The sequence below is a fragment of the Nyctibius grandis genome, chromosome 18 (assembly GCF_013368605.1).
Source record: "Nyctibius grandis isolate bNycGra1 chromosome 18, bNycGra1.pri, whole genome shotgun sequence".
NCBI classification, from domain to species: Eukaryota; Metazoa; Chordata; class Aves; order Nyctibiiformes; family Nyctibiidae; genus Nyctibius; species Nyctibius grandis.
Window position 1 is genome coordinate 4,126,855 of NC_090675.1, and position 17,733 is coordinate 4,144,587.

A 17,733-nucleotide genomic window follows, 5' to 3' on the forward strand; every position below is an offset into this window, starting at 1 on the left:
TACTCACCAAACCCCCAGTTTTATGCGAGTCAGCCCCGTGGCACCGGGCAGGGCAGCAGAGCTCTTGCCCAGCTGCAGCACTGCCGTGTCCCACCTGGCTGGGAAACCCACCACAGGCAGGGAACCAGCGAAACCCCGAATCCACAGTTCCCTTGGGACAACACGGTGAGCGCAGACAGGCTGAAAGGGAACCTCCCGGCCGGCACCTGAACAGCCCCCTTCTCCCGTCGGCAGCTCAGAGCTCAGGATGGAGATCCTGCCCTGTGCCCGAGCTCCCTGATATGGCCAGAACACAAATGCAGTAAGTCCACCAAGGGTAGAAAGTGATAACGGTTGCTAAAAGTATCCCAAAATGGGGCCACCCGCTCGCACCATAAATTTTCAGCTTCCTGAACTGAGCAGTCCCAGTGTGGGACCCGCAGCAGTTTCTCTGGTCCTGCTCTCCTGCATCACGGCTTTGGAGAGCAGAGCCAAGGAAGTAGATACCAAAACAGGGCAATGGGTGCCTGGTTGCCACAGGATCATCCCCACCAGCAGAAGAAAGGCTGAGAGAGTTGGGGTTGTTCAGCCTGGAGAAGAGAAGGCTCCGGGGAGACCTTCTAGCACCTTCCAGTACCTGAAGGTGCTACAGGAAAGCGGGAGAGGGACTTTTTACAAGGGCATGGTAGTGACAGGACAAGGGGTAACAATTTTAAACTGAAAGAGGGGAGATTTAGATTAGATATCAGGAAGAAATTCTTTGCTGTGAGGGTGGTGAGACACTGGCCCAGGTTGCCCAGAGGAGCTGTGGCTGCCCCCTCCCTGGCAGTGTTCAAGGCCAGGTTGGATGGGGCTTGGAGCAACCTGGTCTGGTGGAAGGTGTCCCTGTCCTTGGAAGGGGGGCTGGAACAAGATGATCTTTAAGGTCCCTTCCAACCCAAACCATTCTGTGATTCTGTGAAGAACACGCTCTCTATGAAGAGCAAGTTATCAAGCAGAGAGGCGCAGGCAGCCCCGACTCCACCACCCCGCAGGGACACAAAACACCGCCAAGCTCCAGGGACTGCTGAGGATTTGCAACTTGCCCTGAGCTTGTCACATCATGACTTCTTTCCTCACTGTGCCATCACATCACACACTAACCGTGGCCCAAGTTGGGCTGCAAAATATCAACACGAGATGCTCTAAGGGCATGCAACGAGCCCGGCCACGCCGCACAGACGTGGGGCTGGCGCTGGGCTATTTTAGCTGGAGGTTACTCTCCAGCTCCTGCCAACTCAAACAGGGCTGGCAGCCTACGGGCTGGCGCCTGCAACATGGCAGGGGCACGGTAATCAGGTGCTGAAAAGGTAAATAAACACGGGTGCCACCCACGAGCGAGCGCAGGCTGCCACCCCGGGGCACTGTGACAGCCTCCGCGTCCCCGGGGAGACCCTGCCCCGCTTTCCGGGCCAAAGCAAACAAATAAAATGCGCCAGGGTGGCGTTGGGGTGGCTTTAAGGAAATGTTTGAGTTTCTCCTGCTGTAACAGGATCAAAAATCCCCAGAGCAGCACAGCCCTACAGCAGCCGGCGTTTCTTCTTCGTGCATTGAAGCATCGCATCCCACCCTGCTTTCGGGGAAACTGAGGCACGAGGCAACGCCTTCTCCCAGGCCAGCGCATGGCAAAGCAAACCCTGGTGTATGCTCAGGCCACAACAGCTCATATCTTGCAAGGTGAACACTGAAATACCGTTTTCCCCACCATTTCAGGAGCTTCCCTAGGATAAAATCGGATTTCCCTTACGGGAAACACTTCTGCTGCCAAGCGACGCGGGAAGGTAACGGCACGGTGCCCAACGCGGGGGATAACGATGAGCATCATGTCTGGACCCAGCTCTCTGCTCCAAATAACTTCCTTCAAGCCATATTTCTACGTTGTAAACTCATTTTGTTTTTTTTTTTTTTCCTGCCTTTAACTTCTCTTTCCGTACGCGGGGAAGGGGAAATGGATGGGCAAACCGAGCCACGCATCCGATCCCAGATTTTGCCAACGGGCAGGAAAAAGGGCTCAAGAAAGCGGTGAAAAGAGTAAGAAAAACCCTGAAATATCCCCAGCTGGGAGAGCAGCCCCCGTCCCGTGACATAAAGCAGGAGCCCAGGCAGGGCTGCTCTGGGATCCTTCCACCATCCTGCAAGACACCAGGCAGAATAAATTGTTATTGTAACCGGCTGCCTTTCCCGGGGCCGGCTGCGCTGGAAGTGATCCGTCCCGGAGGGACGTCTGCTCTGCTTCACCCACCCCGGTGACAGCCGGCACCGCCGCACACCCCGGCTGCACGGCGAGGAAAGGCTTTGCCGGGTTGTTTTAACACAAGCTCAGCCGGTCACCTGCTCGGTGTAAATCCCGCCCGGGGCTGGAGGGGTGAAGCTGCTCATCACCTTGCACGGTCGCGCTTGAGCTGCAGAAGTGTAAAAAAACAGCGCTGGCAACCGAATCCCGGGTGTTTTAGCATTGTCTGGGGTGACAAACACTCAGAGCCCAACGGTGCTAATGCAGCCTGATGGTCACAGGGGGCAAAGCGCAGTTATCTACGTGCCTGGGCTGTGTATTACTGACATTAACGCACACAGATTTGCTTTTACGTGCAGCTTCACGCCTGGGTTTCCTGAACGCCGCTGTGTCCCTGGAGACCATCCTGCACCTCGCATCTCACCCAGCTCCGACCACACGCCGAGCCAGGACACGGCTCTGCTCGGGAAGAGCAGCACCCTCAGGGTGCAGCTAAAGGGACTTTCTGAGGTTGCTCCAGTTTCTTCAGAACAAGCCAGGCTTCAGCCGAGCTGTCACCCTCTACGTGCCCTGGACCCCAGCCTGGCTGGAGGGGAAGCTGGACCCACGCACGCGGCATGTGAGCTGCCGCAACCAGCATCTCCAGCTGCACTGAGCATCTGCAACCCCAAGAAAACAGCAATTACCGGTGCAGGCACGGCACTGGGAACATCCCCATCCTCGTGCCAGGCTCTGCTTTGCACCACGGCCCCCTCCCACAGGACCCAGTTCCTGCCCGTGTCCTCCATCATCCCCTGGGAGCCGGTCCCCAACCCATGGGTGTGTTTCCTCCCGAGTGAAGGCGGTGGTGGCCCCGGGTGCACCGTGGGCAGGGGAAGCACCTCCGGCCCCCGACACCTTATTTGTTTACCGCCTCGCAGCTGCTTTTTCCTGCGCGCCGGGAGAGTTTTGGTTACTCCGGCTGCCTGCGACAGCCGCTCGCTCGGGGCTGCTCTGAAAGGCGGCAGGAAGATAAAAGGAACGAGATACAACCTCCCCTCCCACGGCAAACACCGGGCTTTGTTGTTCCTGTAACTCCCCGGCGCTCATCCCCGCTGGAGCCCTGCCCTGTGCTTGGCGAAAGCCCAGGGCCCCTCCTGGCTGGGGGACCCACAGCCCCAAAAATAAGCAAATTTGGGGCCAGAGGAAGCGCTGGGGATGGCAGCAGCCTTGGCGGGGGGGGGGTGAGTGCTGGCAGTGCAGCACATGAGGATGGTGAGCAGAGGTTTAAGGGGCAGAAATGTCCTTGCTGTTTTCCAGGCGATGCTTTAGGGTGAAATGATCCAACCCCGTTTTCTGGCTGGCACCCGGACGTCATAAACGGCCGGCAATAAAATCAGCCCCAAAAACGACTGGTTTGGGTCCCAGGGCTTCCCACAGCAGGCTGTGCTCTGGGCCAACCGCTCGTCCTACCCTCACGCTGCTCTTCTAAACCCACCGGTGTTGAACCCAGCCCAACGCCATTGGTCCCTCCAGGACGGTGACAGGGTGAATAGGTGCATTCAGGCACCCACAGGCCCGCCGTTATGGTTGGGGGGGAGAAGCCAAGAGGTTCATCTGTTCCTTTTCTGGCCAGCTGAGCTTATCTCGGCGGGTCAGGGCGTAGGAAACGCAGTTATCCTGGATGTGCTCCTCAACAGCAGCAAAGCACCACGCAAACCCGGCCCCGCCATATCTCTTTTCCCCTGGAAAATCAGTGTGTCCCCGTAACGAAGGATTAGCCACCACCACCACGTCCCGCTGTACGGGGAGAGGGGAACGGGGACGGAGATGGGAGCGTGGCATTGGATCAATGGTTCAAGGAGCTGAGCGAAATAAATAAGGAAAAACCTGCCCATCCCACCCCAAACTTCCCTCCCTTTATCCTTGGGTCATCCCCTAAACACTGGATAGCACGAGCTTCCCTCCACCACGGCGCAGAGGGTCCCGGCACAGGGCTGCGAAGCCCGGCTGGCCCCGAGCATCCTCCACCCACGCCACAGCAAAAAGCAAATTGCTTCCCTGCTGATAACCCACTTTTTCTTAACGCTATGAAAATAAGGGGAAAAGATTTCACCCCTTTTGCCCCAAAAAAATGAGCCACCAGCCATGCTTGCAGCTCTGGTGCCCACGTGGCATTTGCAAGAATAAACTTCTTTCCCCACGCGTCTTGGGGAAATTTAGGGGAAAAACCCTGGGGAAATGGGGCTGCAAATGGTGGCCTTGTCCCCCCCCGTCCCCATCAGCACCCGCAGAGGATCCCGGGCTCGTTTTGGGAGTGGGAGGGAGCGGAGGAAACCCGCGGCTCCAGCCTGGGATGGATTATTTGAGCAAGCTAAAAGCAGCGGTTTGTTCCCTCCTGCACCAACGCAGTGGAAAGAATTTCCAGCTCCGGCTCCCGGGTGGAAAAGCTAAAAATCTGCATTTAAATAGTAACAGGTTTTGGAAAAAAAGAAAAAAAATAAAATAAAACCACTACAGGAGCTTGAATAAAATAAAGCTTAAGCTGGGGTGGGTTTTTTTAGTTTTGGGGTTGTGTTGGGGTTTTTTTAGCTTCTCCTTCTCTCTGCTTGGAGAAAACACTTTCTGTAACCTTGGGGAAAAGCAAGGGAGCGACTGTGCTGCGTTTGGGACCCTTCTGCCAGAACTGCCACAACCCCAGCCGAGGGGCACGCTGCAATTTCAGCACATCCTCTCTTGCACCCTACAGATTTCATTTCATTTCCTCCTTTACTGCCCTAAAACTATTTTTTCAGCTAATTTCCCATTGATACCCAAGTGGTAAATGTTAATTAAATCGGGTTTTTTTTGCACTGTAATGTTTTTTTCACCCTTTGGGGCTCCGCTGCAGCCTCCTGCCCTCAGCCGCTCAGCTCCCTGCATCACAAGTGAGATGCCCTGATGCCACCATGAGCCAAAACCCCTCCGACCCATCACGGTCACAGAAAATCACCATCCAGGTCAGGAAAAAATGCTACGGCTAATTCATAACCCTTCCGGGCACGACGGACAGCTACAAATAGGCCACTCGCAGCCAGTCCAACACCCAGCGACAGAAAATTTAATAACATTTTCCTGGCAGCGCTGGGGAACGGTTTAGGAAACCAAACACGCGGAGGTGGCAGTGCCAGGAACCCCGGCGATGCCCCGCGCTGCCGGGTCAGCTCGGCTGCCCGTCCCTGTCCCTGCACGGCCCCAGGAGGCTTCAAATGTCCCTGGGGAGGAACTTCAGCGCCAAAAATTGGGCTGCGCCGTTCAGCTGAGCTCTGCAAGACTTGGGGAAGAGCAAGGTGGGGCTGTGTTTGGGTGGTTTTTTCCCTAAAAAAAAATAGAAAAAGGGGATATTGGTGCTGAAAAGGCCCGTAAGAAAGTGAGACCAAGATGCATTTTCAAAATAGGACGTGTTTGCTCGTGGAGGAGAGATGCTGCTCAGCACACAGCAAAGGGCTGCTGCGGCTCGGTGGGGGGAATAGTGTCCCCCCCTCAAAACTGCCACCTCGAGAATGTTGTGAGTTTTTATGCTGAGCTGAGCATCTTTGATGAGGCTGTAAGCAACCACTGAGGATACCACGCTTGCTTAGCATGCAAAATAAAACAATAAAATAAAAAAAATTTTTAAAAAGAAAAAAGAAAATAAATAAAAATTAAAATAAATAAAACAAAAAATAAATAAAGAATAAACATAACTAAAGTATTCCACTAGCCAAGCGCTGTGGAAAGCGTGGGTGGCTCCTGGTCACCACATCCAGCAGCAGCCGAGCCGCTCAGGCTGGCAGTATCCCTGCTCAGAGGACATATCTCCCACCGCCGGGGCTAGGGGACCCACCCGGCCAGGGGCTCTCAAGCATTAAACACCCGGTACCCACCTCTCCAGGAGAAGGCAGGGAAGGGGTTACCTTCCCCCACGGTGTCCACCTTGGTGTGCGACACCAAACCCTCACACTCCACACCTGCCCTCCCAGCCCACCTCCCGCCTTTCCCTGCCACCACAAAACAACATAAAACTTCCTCTCTTTCCCCCAAAGAGGGGCTCACTCTGCAGCACACAAGGCACAACCCAGCAAATAATTTGCTTTTCCACTTTTTTTTTTTTCTCTCAACTTCTTGCACGTGGCAGGTTTTGGATTGAATTGCAACTGGTGTGGACCCATCCCAGGGCCACCACCAACTCCCAGGACACCTGTAAAAGCCGACCCACGGGGGTTTGCAAGATGAAACCCCCCCAAAAGCAAAGCCCCAAACCAGTAACCTCAATTAAAAAAGAAGGAGAAAAAAAAAAAAAATTCCCAGATATTGCTTTTAAATCCAAGCAGCGTTTTCTCCCCTTCCCTGCCAAGATGAGGAAGCTGCTCTCTCTCTCTCTGCTCCAAAAGCTGGTATGTCAATGGATATTTCAATAGATAGAAATATATTTCAATAGATAGAAATATATTTCAATAGATCCTGATGCCACCTGTAGCTGAGATACAGCGTAGGAGCTGGGTTGTGTATTTATGGGAGCCGACTCCATCCTAAAAGCACAGAGGTCTGGAGGGGGTGGGGTTGGGGTTTGTTTTTTTTTCACATTTGTTTGTTTTCTGGAGGAAATGCGCCCGCCATGGCAAACCTTTGTGAAATTTGGAAGTTTGGATATCGCATCTCAACCCATCTCCCATCTGCTGGTAAATAAAACCAGGCTGACAAAACGCGGGTAGTGGATCTGCAGGGCAGCACATTCTCTGACCCCGGCCCACACGGGCACTAATGAGCTGCTTTGCAACTCAATTAACTCAAACTGAGATTATAATTATTAATTTTTTTGCAGAACTCCTCGCCCTGGCTGACCTGGCTCCCCCCCATTTGCTTTTTCTGGTATCTGTTCTCAGCACACGGTCTATTTTCAGCCATCCTCTTGGATGGGTTTTCATGGAAAATGAAGTCTACGCTGCCCTTAGTTTAGATTAGATCAGAAGAAAAAAATTTCTGTAGGATAGAAAAGATCTGTTCTTCTGGATGGGAAAAAAGAGCGAGTTGGACAATTTATACTTTTCATGGATGAACTCTCTGGGGATCACACATCTCTGTGTAGTCAAAGCAGTTCCTTTCCTGGAGATCCCTGAAAACACGAGTCCCATCTAGGCTTTGTCCATCATCTCCTTCCAACTATGTGTAATATCTATGTGCTTGTCTATAAGGATGAAATATTATATATATACACAGATACCTATATACATTTATGTCAAAAAGCAGTGAAAAAGAGAAGCATAATTTGAATTAGGCTTTTATAGAGAAGAGAGGAGCCCCAGAACAAGCCTAAGCTGGCACTGCAGAGCAGCCCTGTCTCCTCCTGGGCCACCACAGGACTCCTCTCTGGAGGGGAGTGGATCAAAACACCGCTGCTCTTCTAATGGGTTTCCATTTACCTGCTGGCAACAGGTGGCCCCTGACCCCCAAAGCACGCAAAACCCCACAAAACCTGCAAAAACCCAGAGGATGTGGTGCTCCGAGGGGAACCCTCTGCGGTGGCCAGGGACACAGCTCCATCACTTCCCCTCTCCCACCCCACACCGCTGAGCCGGCCTTTTTTACTTTTATTTTTCCACTCACTCCCCACATTTTCCTTATTTTAAGACCTTCTGTTGACTTGGAGGGTGCAGAATGGAAAAAGTGCAAACAGGCAGGTAAAGGAGGGTTACCCGGCCACGGCTGCCCGTCTCCCGGGGACACGCGCTGCCTGCTCGGCAAAATCCAGCTAAGCCGACGTTTTAGAGGGCAAAGCCCTGGGGATTCGGCCGTTGCCGGCGGGGCCGGAGTCACTGCTCAGCTCACCGAGTTCCTCCTCGAGGATCTCTGCGCTTTCACTTCCCGCGGCGAAGGAAGCAGAAGAGAGAATCTCCCCCACCCACACACCCCTCCCAAAAAATAACCGATTGTTATCAGAAACACATGCAAGAAAAACTGTTTCCAAACCAGAAGAAGAAAAAACAAACCCCATATAATAAAGCAAATATATAACATACAAAACACAGCCCTTGCATTTGCTTGGAGGGCAGCTCTGCAAGGACTCCAGGGATTTTCACAGGATCACAGAATCATTTTGGTTGGAAAGGACCTTCAAGATCACCGAGTCCAACCCTTAACCCAGCACTGCCAAGGCCACCACTAAACCATGGCCCTCAGCACCACATCTACACGGCTTTTAAATCCCTCCAGGGATGGGGACTCCACCACTGCCCTGGGCAGCCTGTTCAATAAGAGGAGGGGGGAAAAAAAAAAAAAAAAAAAGACATTTTGGCCATCCATCCCTCCAGGAAGACATGGAGTGGCTGTGGGGATGGTCCCAGCGCAAGGGACAGCTTTCCCACCCAGTATGGCCACGGCTGGTGGCTTTGGGGACTACACAGACACGCTGGAGGTGGTTTCACCAGGACGGAGCAAAACCCACCAGCGCTGGGGCTGTCCCCGGCACCACGTCCCCCACCGCCGCCCGGACAAGGATGCCCGCCACAACCCTGCCCTTCAGTCCGAATTAACTCACATCCCTTCCCCGCCTCCCCCCCGACGCTGGTTTAAAATACACAAAGCGGCTAAATAGCAGGAAACACCCAAAGCAAAAATACTGCGGGCAGGAACCCAGGGGCACAGGGGACACGCAGGAGCAAGAAGCGGATTTCCTCCCCAAAACATCGCACCTCTGATGGTGACGGTGACCCTGCCGTGCGGCTGGGCCAGGCCACCAGCACCGTGTCACACGTCCTCGAGTGCCTTCACCCTTCAGCCCTGCAGAGCCCGAGGTGGGCTCGGACCTGCTAGCTCTTGCTAGGGAAAAAACATCTTATTGTCTGTGGTTTGTTTCCCTTCCGTAAAGGGATCTTTTATCCAAAGGCATCCCATGGTGACTTGAAAATGTTACTGTGGGGAAAAGAAAATTTTATATATATAATATTATATATTAGTATAACTATATATTATAATATATTCCATATTACATATTATAATATGCAGCATATATTATATACAATATATATTGATATATATATCAATTTTTAAAGAGAGAGAGAGATATATGGGTTCATCTGTGAACACAGGTGATGAAGGCAGGACCTGCGCTGGCACATCCAGCAGGTTGCTGAACATTCAAATTTTAGGAGGATTTTGATGATCAGAGCAGACACCCCTGCATTCAGGGGTACTCTAGGTCTAGACTTCAAAAAGAGGTACAAAATGGCAGATTTCAGCTGCTGTGGGTCACAAAGAGATGCCATCGCGTGCCCCGAAGAACCCCGATGCCCGGGGATGCACTAGACCAGGCAGCGCATGGACACGGACCCCGTCCCAGGAGGGAGACGGGACTGCTACCAAACCTCAGCCTGACCGTGGGCTTACCCACCTCTGCGGGTGAGGAAGAGAAAAGGCTTTTACAGAGTGATAACGAGCAGCCAAACCTCAAAAACTGGGAGGTTCCCACAAAAAAAACCCAGCAAATACTAGTTACAGACAGGAGGTTAATTGCTAGCAAGGATTAATTCAACTTCTCTTCAGAAGAGCAACACTTTGGACTCAAAGCCGACCCTCCTTTCACGAGACGACTGGCTCGACTACAGCCAGTCACCCACCTTGGAAAAGACTTATTAGCACTAATTGCATCAATCCCCGCAGGAATATCGAGCCTCCCGCCCCAGCACTGCCCATCACCCTTTGGTGATGCTCGGGCACCGGCGGAGCAGGCAGCTGCCCGCAGCCCTGCCCGTGAGGGGTTAACCGCCCACGGAGGAGCCGCCGGCGCACGCTCACGTCATGGAAACACTCAAGTAACCACAATTTTCTCTATTGCTTTTTGGCTCCGGTTCTTCAACATTTCTGCACTACCAGCCCAGATCTCTGCTACCTGTTTTCCAACGAGGTAATTGGTACAGACAGCAGCTCCACAGAGCAGCCGGTGGTTTTATTTTTTTAATATAGGTTACTGTTATACTTTCTACCTCCAATACTACCAACACTGAGATATAAAAAATGACCACGAGTCACAATACTGGCAAAAAAAAAAAAAAAAAAAAAAATTCAGATGCACAATAATAAATGGGGTGGGATGGAGGGTTGGTGCTTTCTGGGTATTAATATTGCACTGTGTTGGACTGAGCCCCAGACAGTTCTCACACAGCATTCGTGGGTGACCTCCCGTTGCATCAGATGGGGTGAAGGCAAGGAAGGCAGCCCCTCCTGGGAAGCCAGTACACCTTGAGCAGGAGAAACTCATGCTGGGAGACTGGGAGGACTGGGGAAGGTGGGAGGGATTGAGGAGAAGACCCCATGGCCGCTGTGGGTGGGCTGAGAGGGGAGGCAGCAGCAGGACAGAGCCTGCCCTGCGTGCCCAAGCGTCCTAATGGGATTTTCAGGGGAAAAAAAAACATGAAATAGGAGTTTTAGAGCACCCTTGTGCGATGTCAGCACCCAGCCGCCCAGCCTTACCTGCGGAAAGAGGTTTGCCATTCTGCTTTCACTGCCCTAATTCCCCATGGGGTACAGCTTAGGTGTTGCTCATAACTTCTCAATACTCCTTTGCACAGCCCAAACACACTAATGGGGATGAGGCATCCACTGACTCGCTAGGCAAGCTCGACGGACCACGAGAAGGATTTTGTGGCTGTTCCAGACACCACGATGCCTCGCAGGGAGCAGCCCCTTCCCCAGGAGCAGGGTTGGACCAGCTGGGCGAGAGGCACAGGGTGCAAACACTCAATGTCTGGCTCGTGGCTTAGAAAGAATAACCCTAAAAAAATAACATTTCAGAGGGGCTTCAGCATCCCACTTGAGTCTGCGAATGCTCCGTGTAGGAGAAAAAGCAAAGCTGGCTCCTCCAGAGGTTTAAACGTGTGAAAAAGCATCAAATAACCTCATTTTCCAGGACCAGGAAAATGAAAGCGTCTCAGGGCTGTGGGCATCCCCGCCAGCCCTACCAGGTTTCTGATAATCAGTTCAGAAGCAGAAGGGCAATGGGAACATCGCTCTCGGGGGCGGCTTTGTGCATCCCTCCTCGCCATACCTCTCGTAGCTATCACCACCAAAAAAACAACCACCATCTGCTTTAAGTCACCCAAAGTCGGACATGCTCAGCTCTGCTTCCCACCAGCACCAGCAACTCTGGGCACCCAGCAGGGATGTCCCGTGGGGGGCCGTGCCAGAAGCATTGCCTGGGCTGTGGATGGGCCAGGACGGACCCGACCCGCAGCACAGGGGCGATTCAGCAGCAGCCAGGAGCCTCCTGCTTTCGCATCATCCCTTTTGCAGGAGGAGATGAAACATGGAGCGAAAGGCAGTGACTTGGATGCTTCTCAAAAATTAAAATTCCCCTTGGTAGGAAGAAAGCAAAAGCAACACCAGGCGTCGGGTGATGCTGTTCACTCCAGAAAAACAGTTTTGAGGGGAAGCTTTAAAAATAAAAACAACATACTTGCAACATAAATATCAGTAGTATTTTTCAGATATTTACCCTGGAGGAAGATGACTGTAGAAATGCCACTTAATAGCTTAAAACGGGATCTGGCGATTGGAGAAGGCTTAAAACACACAGAAAAAACAAAGTTGCTAAAAAGGCAAAGAGTGAGCAGCCGTGCTCCTGACTGCGCCAGGTGGGCCAAAACCGCTCGGCTTCAGGAGGACAAAATACCACCCGAAATACCGGGGAAGAGGATCACCCTGGGGGAAGGGGGGATTTTGCTGCTGATGGTGGTTTTGGAGGACTCGCTCCAGCCCCTTTCTGGAAACGGTGCATCCCAAGCCAGCATCCACGATGCATCCAACTCCTCCTAAATCAGCGTTTCGTAGCACTGGTTCCACCACCCCCAGCTTTAAAACCAGCAATGAAATAAAAATATTCATGAAATAATACTTGTGCCACAGCGGAGGCCAACCCCAGGGGTAAACATGAGACCTGCACACAAAACCCCTTCCCCCCCAGCGCAGCCCCTGCCTCTCCTCGCCCTGGAAATCTTCCCCTCTCTGGTTCCTGCACCATTTTAAGAGCAGACATCAGTTTTTCTGAACATTGCTCTTTATTCACAATTTTTTTTAAAGGCAGGTACGAAAGCAGGTAACCTCAGAGGACGGCACAGGGATGAACATCCTGAGTTTCCTCTTGTCCAATTAGAAAAATTTTGTGTAGTCTCTCCCCAGATTTGAAGACGCTCACAAGGTTTTAATGCCTCAGCATTTCTCCTAAGGGAAAGAACTTGGAGGAGGAGAAAAAAAAAAAAAAACACACAACCCCGGAGCATGTTTATGAATCAGACTGTTAAGCGTGTGTTTCGGGGGTGGAAAAGGTGGGCGATGCGCAGAGGAACAGAGAGCAGAGTTAGATGAGTCAGAAAATGCTGCTTTTCCTCTCTTTACCGGCATCTCAAATATTTCAGCATGAAATAGAAATTTTATTTCTTTTTTTTATTGTCAAGAGAGACTTAGCAACCGCCGGCAGCTAATCAGACATTAAATAATGCGCCGCAATTAGAGTACGCACGGGGTGTGTGCACGCACACGCGTGTGCCGATGGATGTGTATACACGCGCACACACAGCGCTGGGTATAGGCTGGGAAAAGGATGGAAATAAATAATATATCCGTGTTTTTTGCTGCTGCTTCTAGCAAAGCAGGGGCCCAAACACGTGCTCATGCTGAAGAGCAGAAAGCTCCTCGTGAACAAGCCTCGGTGGGTTTCGGGAGAGCGGCAGCGCATCAGGGGCTGGATTTGGGCTCGGGGACGTCTCCTCCTCCCGCCCAGGTAGGCTCGGGCACACACGCGCAAAAATACACACAAGGGCTCCGAGATCCTGAAATAAAGCTTACGGAGACGTAGAGAGGCACGTTATAAAAGAAAAGCCAATTTACTCGTGGCTTTGAACTCGCCCAGAGCTGAAGTTGGTTTGAATAACACTTAAATCATCCATCACGTAAATACTGTTATCATCGCACCTTGCGGGGAGGTTTTGGGTACCACTCTGGGGGTCAGCCCCAGGGGTGGTGAGGGTAAAGGCGGGGATGGGCGAGACCCCAAGCAGGGCTGAGGGGCAGGGTCTGATCCTGCCCAGTGGCGTTTCCAAGCGCAGACAGCAGCAGGGCTTCTGCTTCGGAGTCAGAAGAGAAGAAATGCCAGGAGAGATAAACGCCCCTATGCTGCAAACAGCCGAGCACTTGACTCCACTGACATTCACAGTCCATTTAGGTTACCGACGAAGCAAATAAAATTATGCATATGCATCACCACTGGCAATATCCTGCCTGCGATGTATGCTCATTTACACATGGAAATCCATTTAGAGGAGAGAAATCACAGCTATATTTAAAACAGAAAAATCACTTGTCTGTCCGTGGGGCAACTCCCGTTTACATCTGTCATTCCTTGGCAAAACTGAAATCATTTCAGGGTACATTGTGCCCCTGGTTTTACATTTAGAAAGAAAAATGTTTGCACCCCTCTCTCCCCCTGCTCAGCTTATTATAAAATAAGAGATATGCATTTTTTTGCTTTTGTATTTTTTTTTTTTTTTTAAGTGTTGTGGTCTAAAAGCAACCTGTGGAGCTGGTGCTGGCAGATGGGAGGGGGCACAGGGGAGCGCCCGCCCAGCCCACGTGGAGCATCCAAAGCTTTTATTAGTTTAAAATCAACTTTGGAGATTCAGGAGCCTTTTGAGAATCTCCATGGCGAGACCTAAACGTTCTGCAGCTTCTCCAGTTTCCTTGGCAAACGAAATGGCCACGCTGACAGCACCAATGACAGATCTGAAACTAGAACGAGAGCTCTTCCTAATGGAGAAATATCATCTTCCAGTCCAGTAATCCATATCTCACTGCTTGGCTGCCAAGCCACAAACTGGAGATATTAAATAATGAGTATTGCTCTCTGCTTCCTCCTGCAAATGTAAATGTGAGCACTGGAACTGAAAAAGCAATCTTATGCTCCAAAAGAATACCCCCTCCAAAATATATATATATTTTTTAATATAAAACATGCCATTGGCCACCGTTTCTCACTCAACATTGGAGCTCGTTGCAGCTCATATTTTTGAAATGCATCAACACAATAAAAAAAAAAGCAGCAAGACAGCAGCTCTCTACGTTGGGAGGCAGTTTTTAAGAAAGATGATGTATTTTAGATTGCGATTCACGACCACGCTGGCAGTTTGATTTCAGGTTTAGAAGGAAATGAATGAATGTGAGACAGGAGGGTGCGAAAATGAAACTAGCTGGAGCTGAAGGTCTGCTCTGCGCTTCGAGCCACGCAAGATTTGAATTTTCTTCCCCCTTCTGCGCGAGCTCAAGCGAGTCACCAAACTGCCCTGTGTTTCTGCTGCCGGAGCTTAATTTAAGCCTAAATTAAAATGCAATTTAATACAGGCCATCCTTAAGACCTGCACGCCGGTACAAGCCCAGTTCACTGTCCCACGCTGCTTCCCACAGCGGCTCTCCCAAACAGGGCACCCAAGGGTACCCCATCGCTGCCGTGACACAACCTGCAAGTTCTCGCCACGCTGGGAAAAAGGCTATTTGCTTCATATCAAGGCTTTAAACCAACCAAACAAACCCAAAAACATCAAACAAACCACACAGGGTCCCATGCTGCATGATTTTAAGCTGTGCTAACCTGTCCATATCTCATCCGTGCCATGAGAAAAATATAAATACTGCACAAAAATTGCCAGAATTCAGAATTCCTAAAAACCTTCAACCACATTTTCACTGACGGTTGCACTGCCCACGTTAATGCTCTCAACACCTGTGCACATCACTGTGAGCTGTGCTGTACAGGAGACGCAGAGCTCTGCTTTGAAGGCAAAAGCCACGGGACACCCCAAAGTCAGAAGCTCTTGCAGATCAACAGCCTGCAAGAAACCCAAGACTAGACTGTATGGGCAGCAAAACTGCAGAGAGAGGCGAGCACAGAGCCATTGCTTGCAAGAGGGGGAAGGAAGAAGGAAAAAAAAAAAAAAAGATAAACTAATTGCCACCGCTAACCCTTTGCTTTGCACCTACGTCATACGTCCAAGCTACCTTTTCCAAGGCAGAGGGCCCGGTGCTGCCAAGCAGCCGATGTGCCTGACTCAGCGAGGATGATTCACCTGGCAAACGGGAGGACGAAGGCACCGTGAGCCCCGCAACGGCAATGCCTGTAGGTGACACACTGCTGCAGACCGCCCGTACGGCCCGTCATCCCCCCGTTCCCGTGGTGCAGAAACATTGGGAGCAATTACACCTTGAAATCAGACCGGCACATCTCTTCGTTAAGGATTAGGTTTGCATTCAGCCCCCCAAAGCAGAGGGATTGCTCCCCTCACGGCTAACCAGACGGGTCCCCAGCTGCCCCCCTTCTCCAAAATCAGGCCAGACAAGGGCAGGTGTGATGGCCCATTGCCTACACCTTGTGCAGAGTGCTCCGTGGGAAGAGCTCCCAAGTGCAGCCCTGACCACGCTGACTTAGGGAACGGAGCAGAAGCTGCTGGGTACGGGGAGCGAGGGTAGGAAGGGGGACCCCGAGCACAGCCCAACACACAGCACTGCTGCTTGCAGGGCTGGTCTGGAGGAGGCACAGCTCTCAGATCCCACCTAACACAGCCCTGCCCATGAATAAAGATGTAGACAGCAATCCTGCCAGCATCTGCTCGGGCTTTCCTTAGCCTCATCCATGAGGATCAAGTGAAAAGCAGATGCAACAAGCTCCAACCCAGGAGAGAGTTTACACACTTATCTCCTTGCACAACTTCAAGAAAGGACTTACTACTCCAAAGCACCGGAGCAAACTCACCCTAAAACCTGCCTGTTTCCGTATACAGAGCTAACGACCTACCTCCCGTCACACCTGAACAATCAAAATCTCTATTTACCCGGGTAGGTTCAGGCACCCCAGCAAGTCCCTTCCGTGCACACTGAGTGCTTCAGACACACGAGTTTAAAAATTCCCCTTATCAGACCCGAGGAGACACCCAGCTGCTCGCAGAGGGTTCCCCGGCCCACATCCCCTCACCGTATCTCCCCCCACCACCCCTTCCCCTTCCCCACCAGCGCCCACGGCCCAGCCACGGCTGCGGCGAGCCGGGAGCGGGGTCCCCCCGCCGCGACACCCCTCGCCCCCATTTTGGGGCTTCCCTCCTTCACCAACAAGCAACGGGGAAACTTCCCCCTCTCTTTCCTGGCCACATACCCACGGCCCCCCCCACTTCCAAACACTCTGCCGGAGGAATTAACCCCCCGCTCATTGCCCACACCCGCAGTCGTTACCCCTTCACCCACACCGGCAAATGCTCCCCTCACCAACAGGTGCCCCGCGGCAAGTCCCGGGGCGGGGGGGATGCTGCGGGGGGCCCCCGGGCAGCACCCCAGCCCTGCCCGGTCCCGGCGGGGAGGGTCCCAGCCACCCCCGGTGCCCCGTCAGGGCTGCCCCATCCCGGCACCCCCGCAACCGGGGGTTCCCCAGCCCCTCCCGTCCCCACCGGCAGCACTAACCATTAGGGCCGTACTTCTCCCGGTTACGGCGGACCTGCTCCGGGCTGAGCCCGCAGCTCTCGGTGACACCGAAGCGGCGGAGAACGTCGAGCACCGGGAGGCTGTGCGCCGCCTCCATGCCCCGGCAGCAGCCCGGGGTGGGGTGGGGGGAACACACAGGGGGCGCACGGAGGGCACTGGGGGCGCCGCTCGTCCGGCGCTGCCTCGGCACCTCTCCGCCCGCCGCGGGAAGGGGCGCCCCGCCGCGGGCCCGCCCCCTGCCGGCGGCGCGGCACCGCCCTGCCCGCCGCTCCCCCCGCCTCCCCCGGGGCCGCCGCGCCCACCGCCCCCCCCCCCGCGGGGCAGCCCCGGGGCACAGCGCCGGGACGGGCGGGGATCCCAGGGTCTGCCTGTGCAGCCCAGGCTGGGCGCCCCCCACAAGTGCCTCTTTCCCCTCCGCCTTTATAATATATTTTAATTATCGCCGAACTTCCCGGCAGCGGTGCTGGCGGCCGGGGGATCCTCCCGCCCAAGGGGAAACACCCCCAGGTTACTGGTTGCTCCTTCAGGTGCTGGGAGATATGGGAAGGGGTCGTTCAGCCCCTGTCCAGGCGAAGCACGGTCTGTGTGGGGAAGGAGGGTCCCCTCTGCCACCCCTCTTCCCACCAGAGCGTGGCCCAGCGCTGGCATGACCCAACCCTGCTGGCAGCAGACCAGGCCCTTGCCCATGTCCACATCCCTCTGCGGGATGAGGGGCAGCGTCTGATGGCAGCGGGAGCCCTGGAAGCAGGAATCACTGCCTAACACTCGTTCAAACCGCCACCGTCCCCACCGATGCGTCGTATCCGGAGAGAGGCAGCTGTGCTGCGCCGCCTTCGGAGATGTGAAACGTAAAATGTCACCGCAGGGAGACGCAGGAAGGAGCCAAGGCACGTCGCGCATGGTGGAACCTGAGCACCAGCCTCGCTGTGCGTGTCCTGGACATCCCGGGGCACCGCACTCCACGCTGCTGCTCC

At 53.3% G+C, this 17,733-nt stretch overlaps 1 protein-coding gene across 1 annotated transcript in view; it reads right to left on the reverse strand.

Annotated features, from left to right (window-relative positions):
• Positions 1–16,914, reverse strand: part of ATP2A3 (ATPase sarcoplasmic/endoplasmic reticulum Ca2+ transporting 3) — a 50,690-nt gene extending 33,776 nt beyond the window's left edge. The window contains 1 exon segment of the mRNA XM_068415426.1: positions 16,739–16,914. Coding sequence (XP_068271527.1) covers positions 16,739–16,856 — 118 coding nt within the window. The 5' untranslated portion in view covers positions 16,857–16,914.
• Between the last annotated feature and the right edge of the window lie 819 nt (positions 16,915–17,733).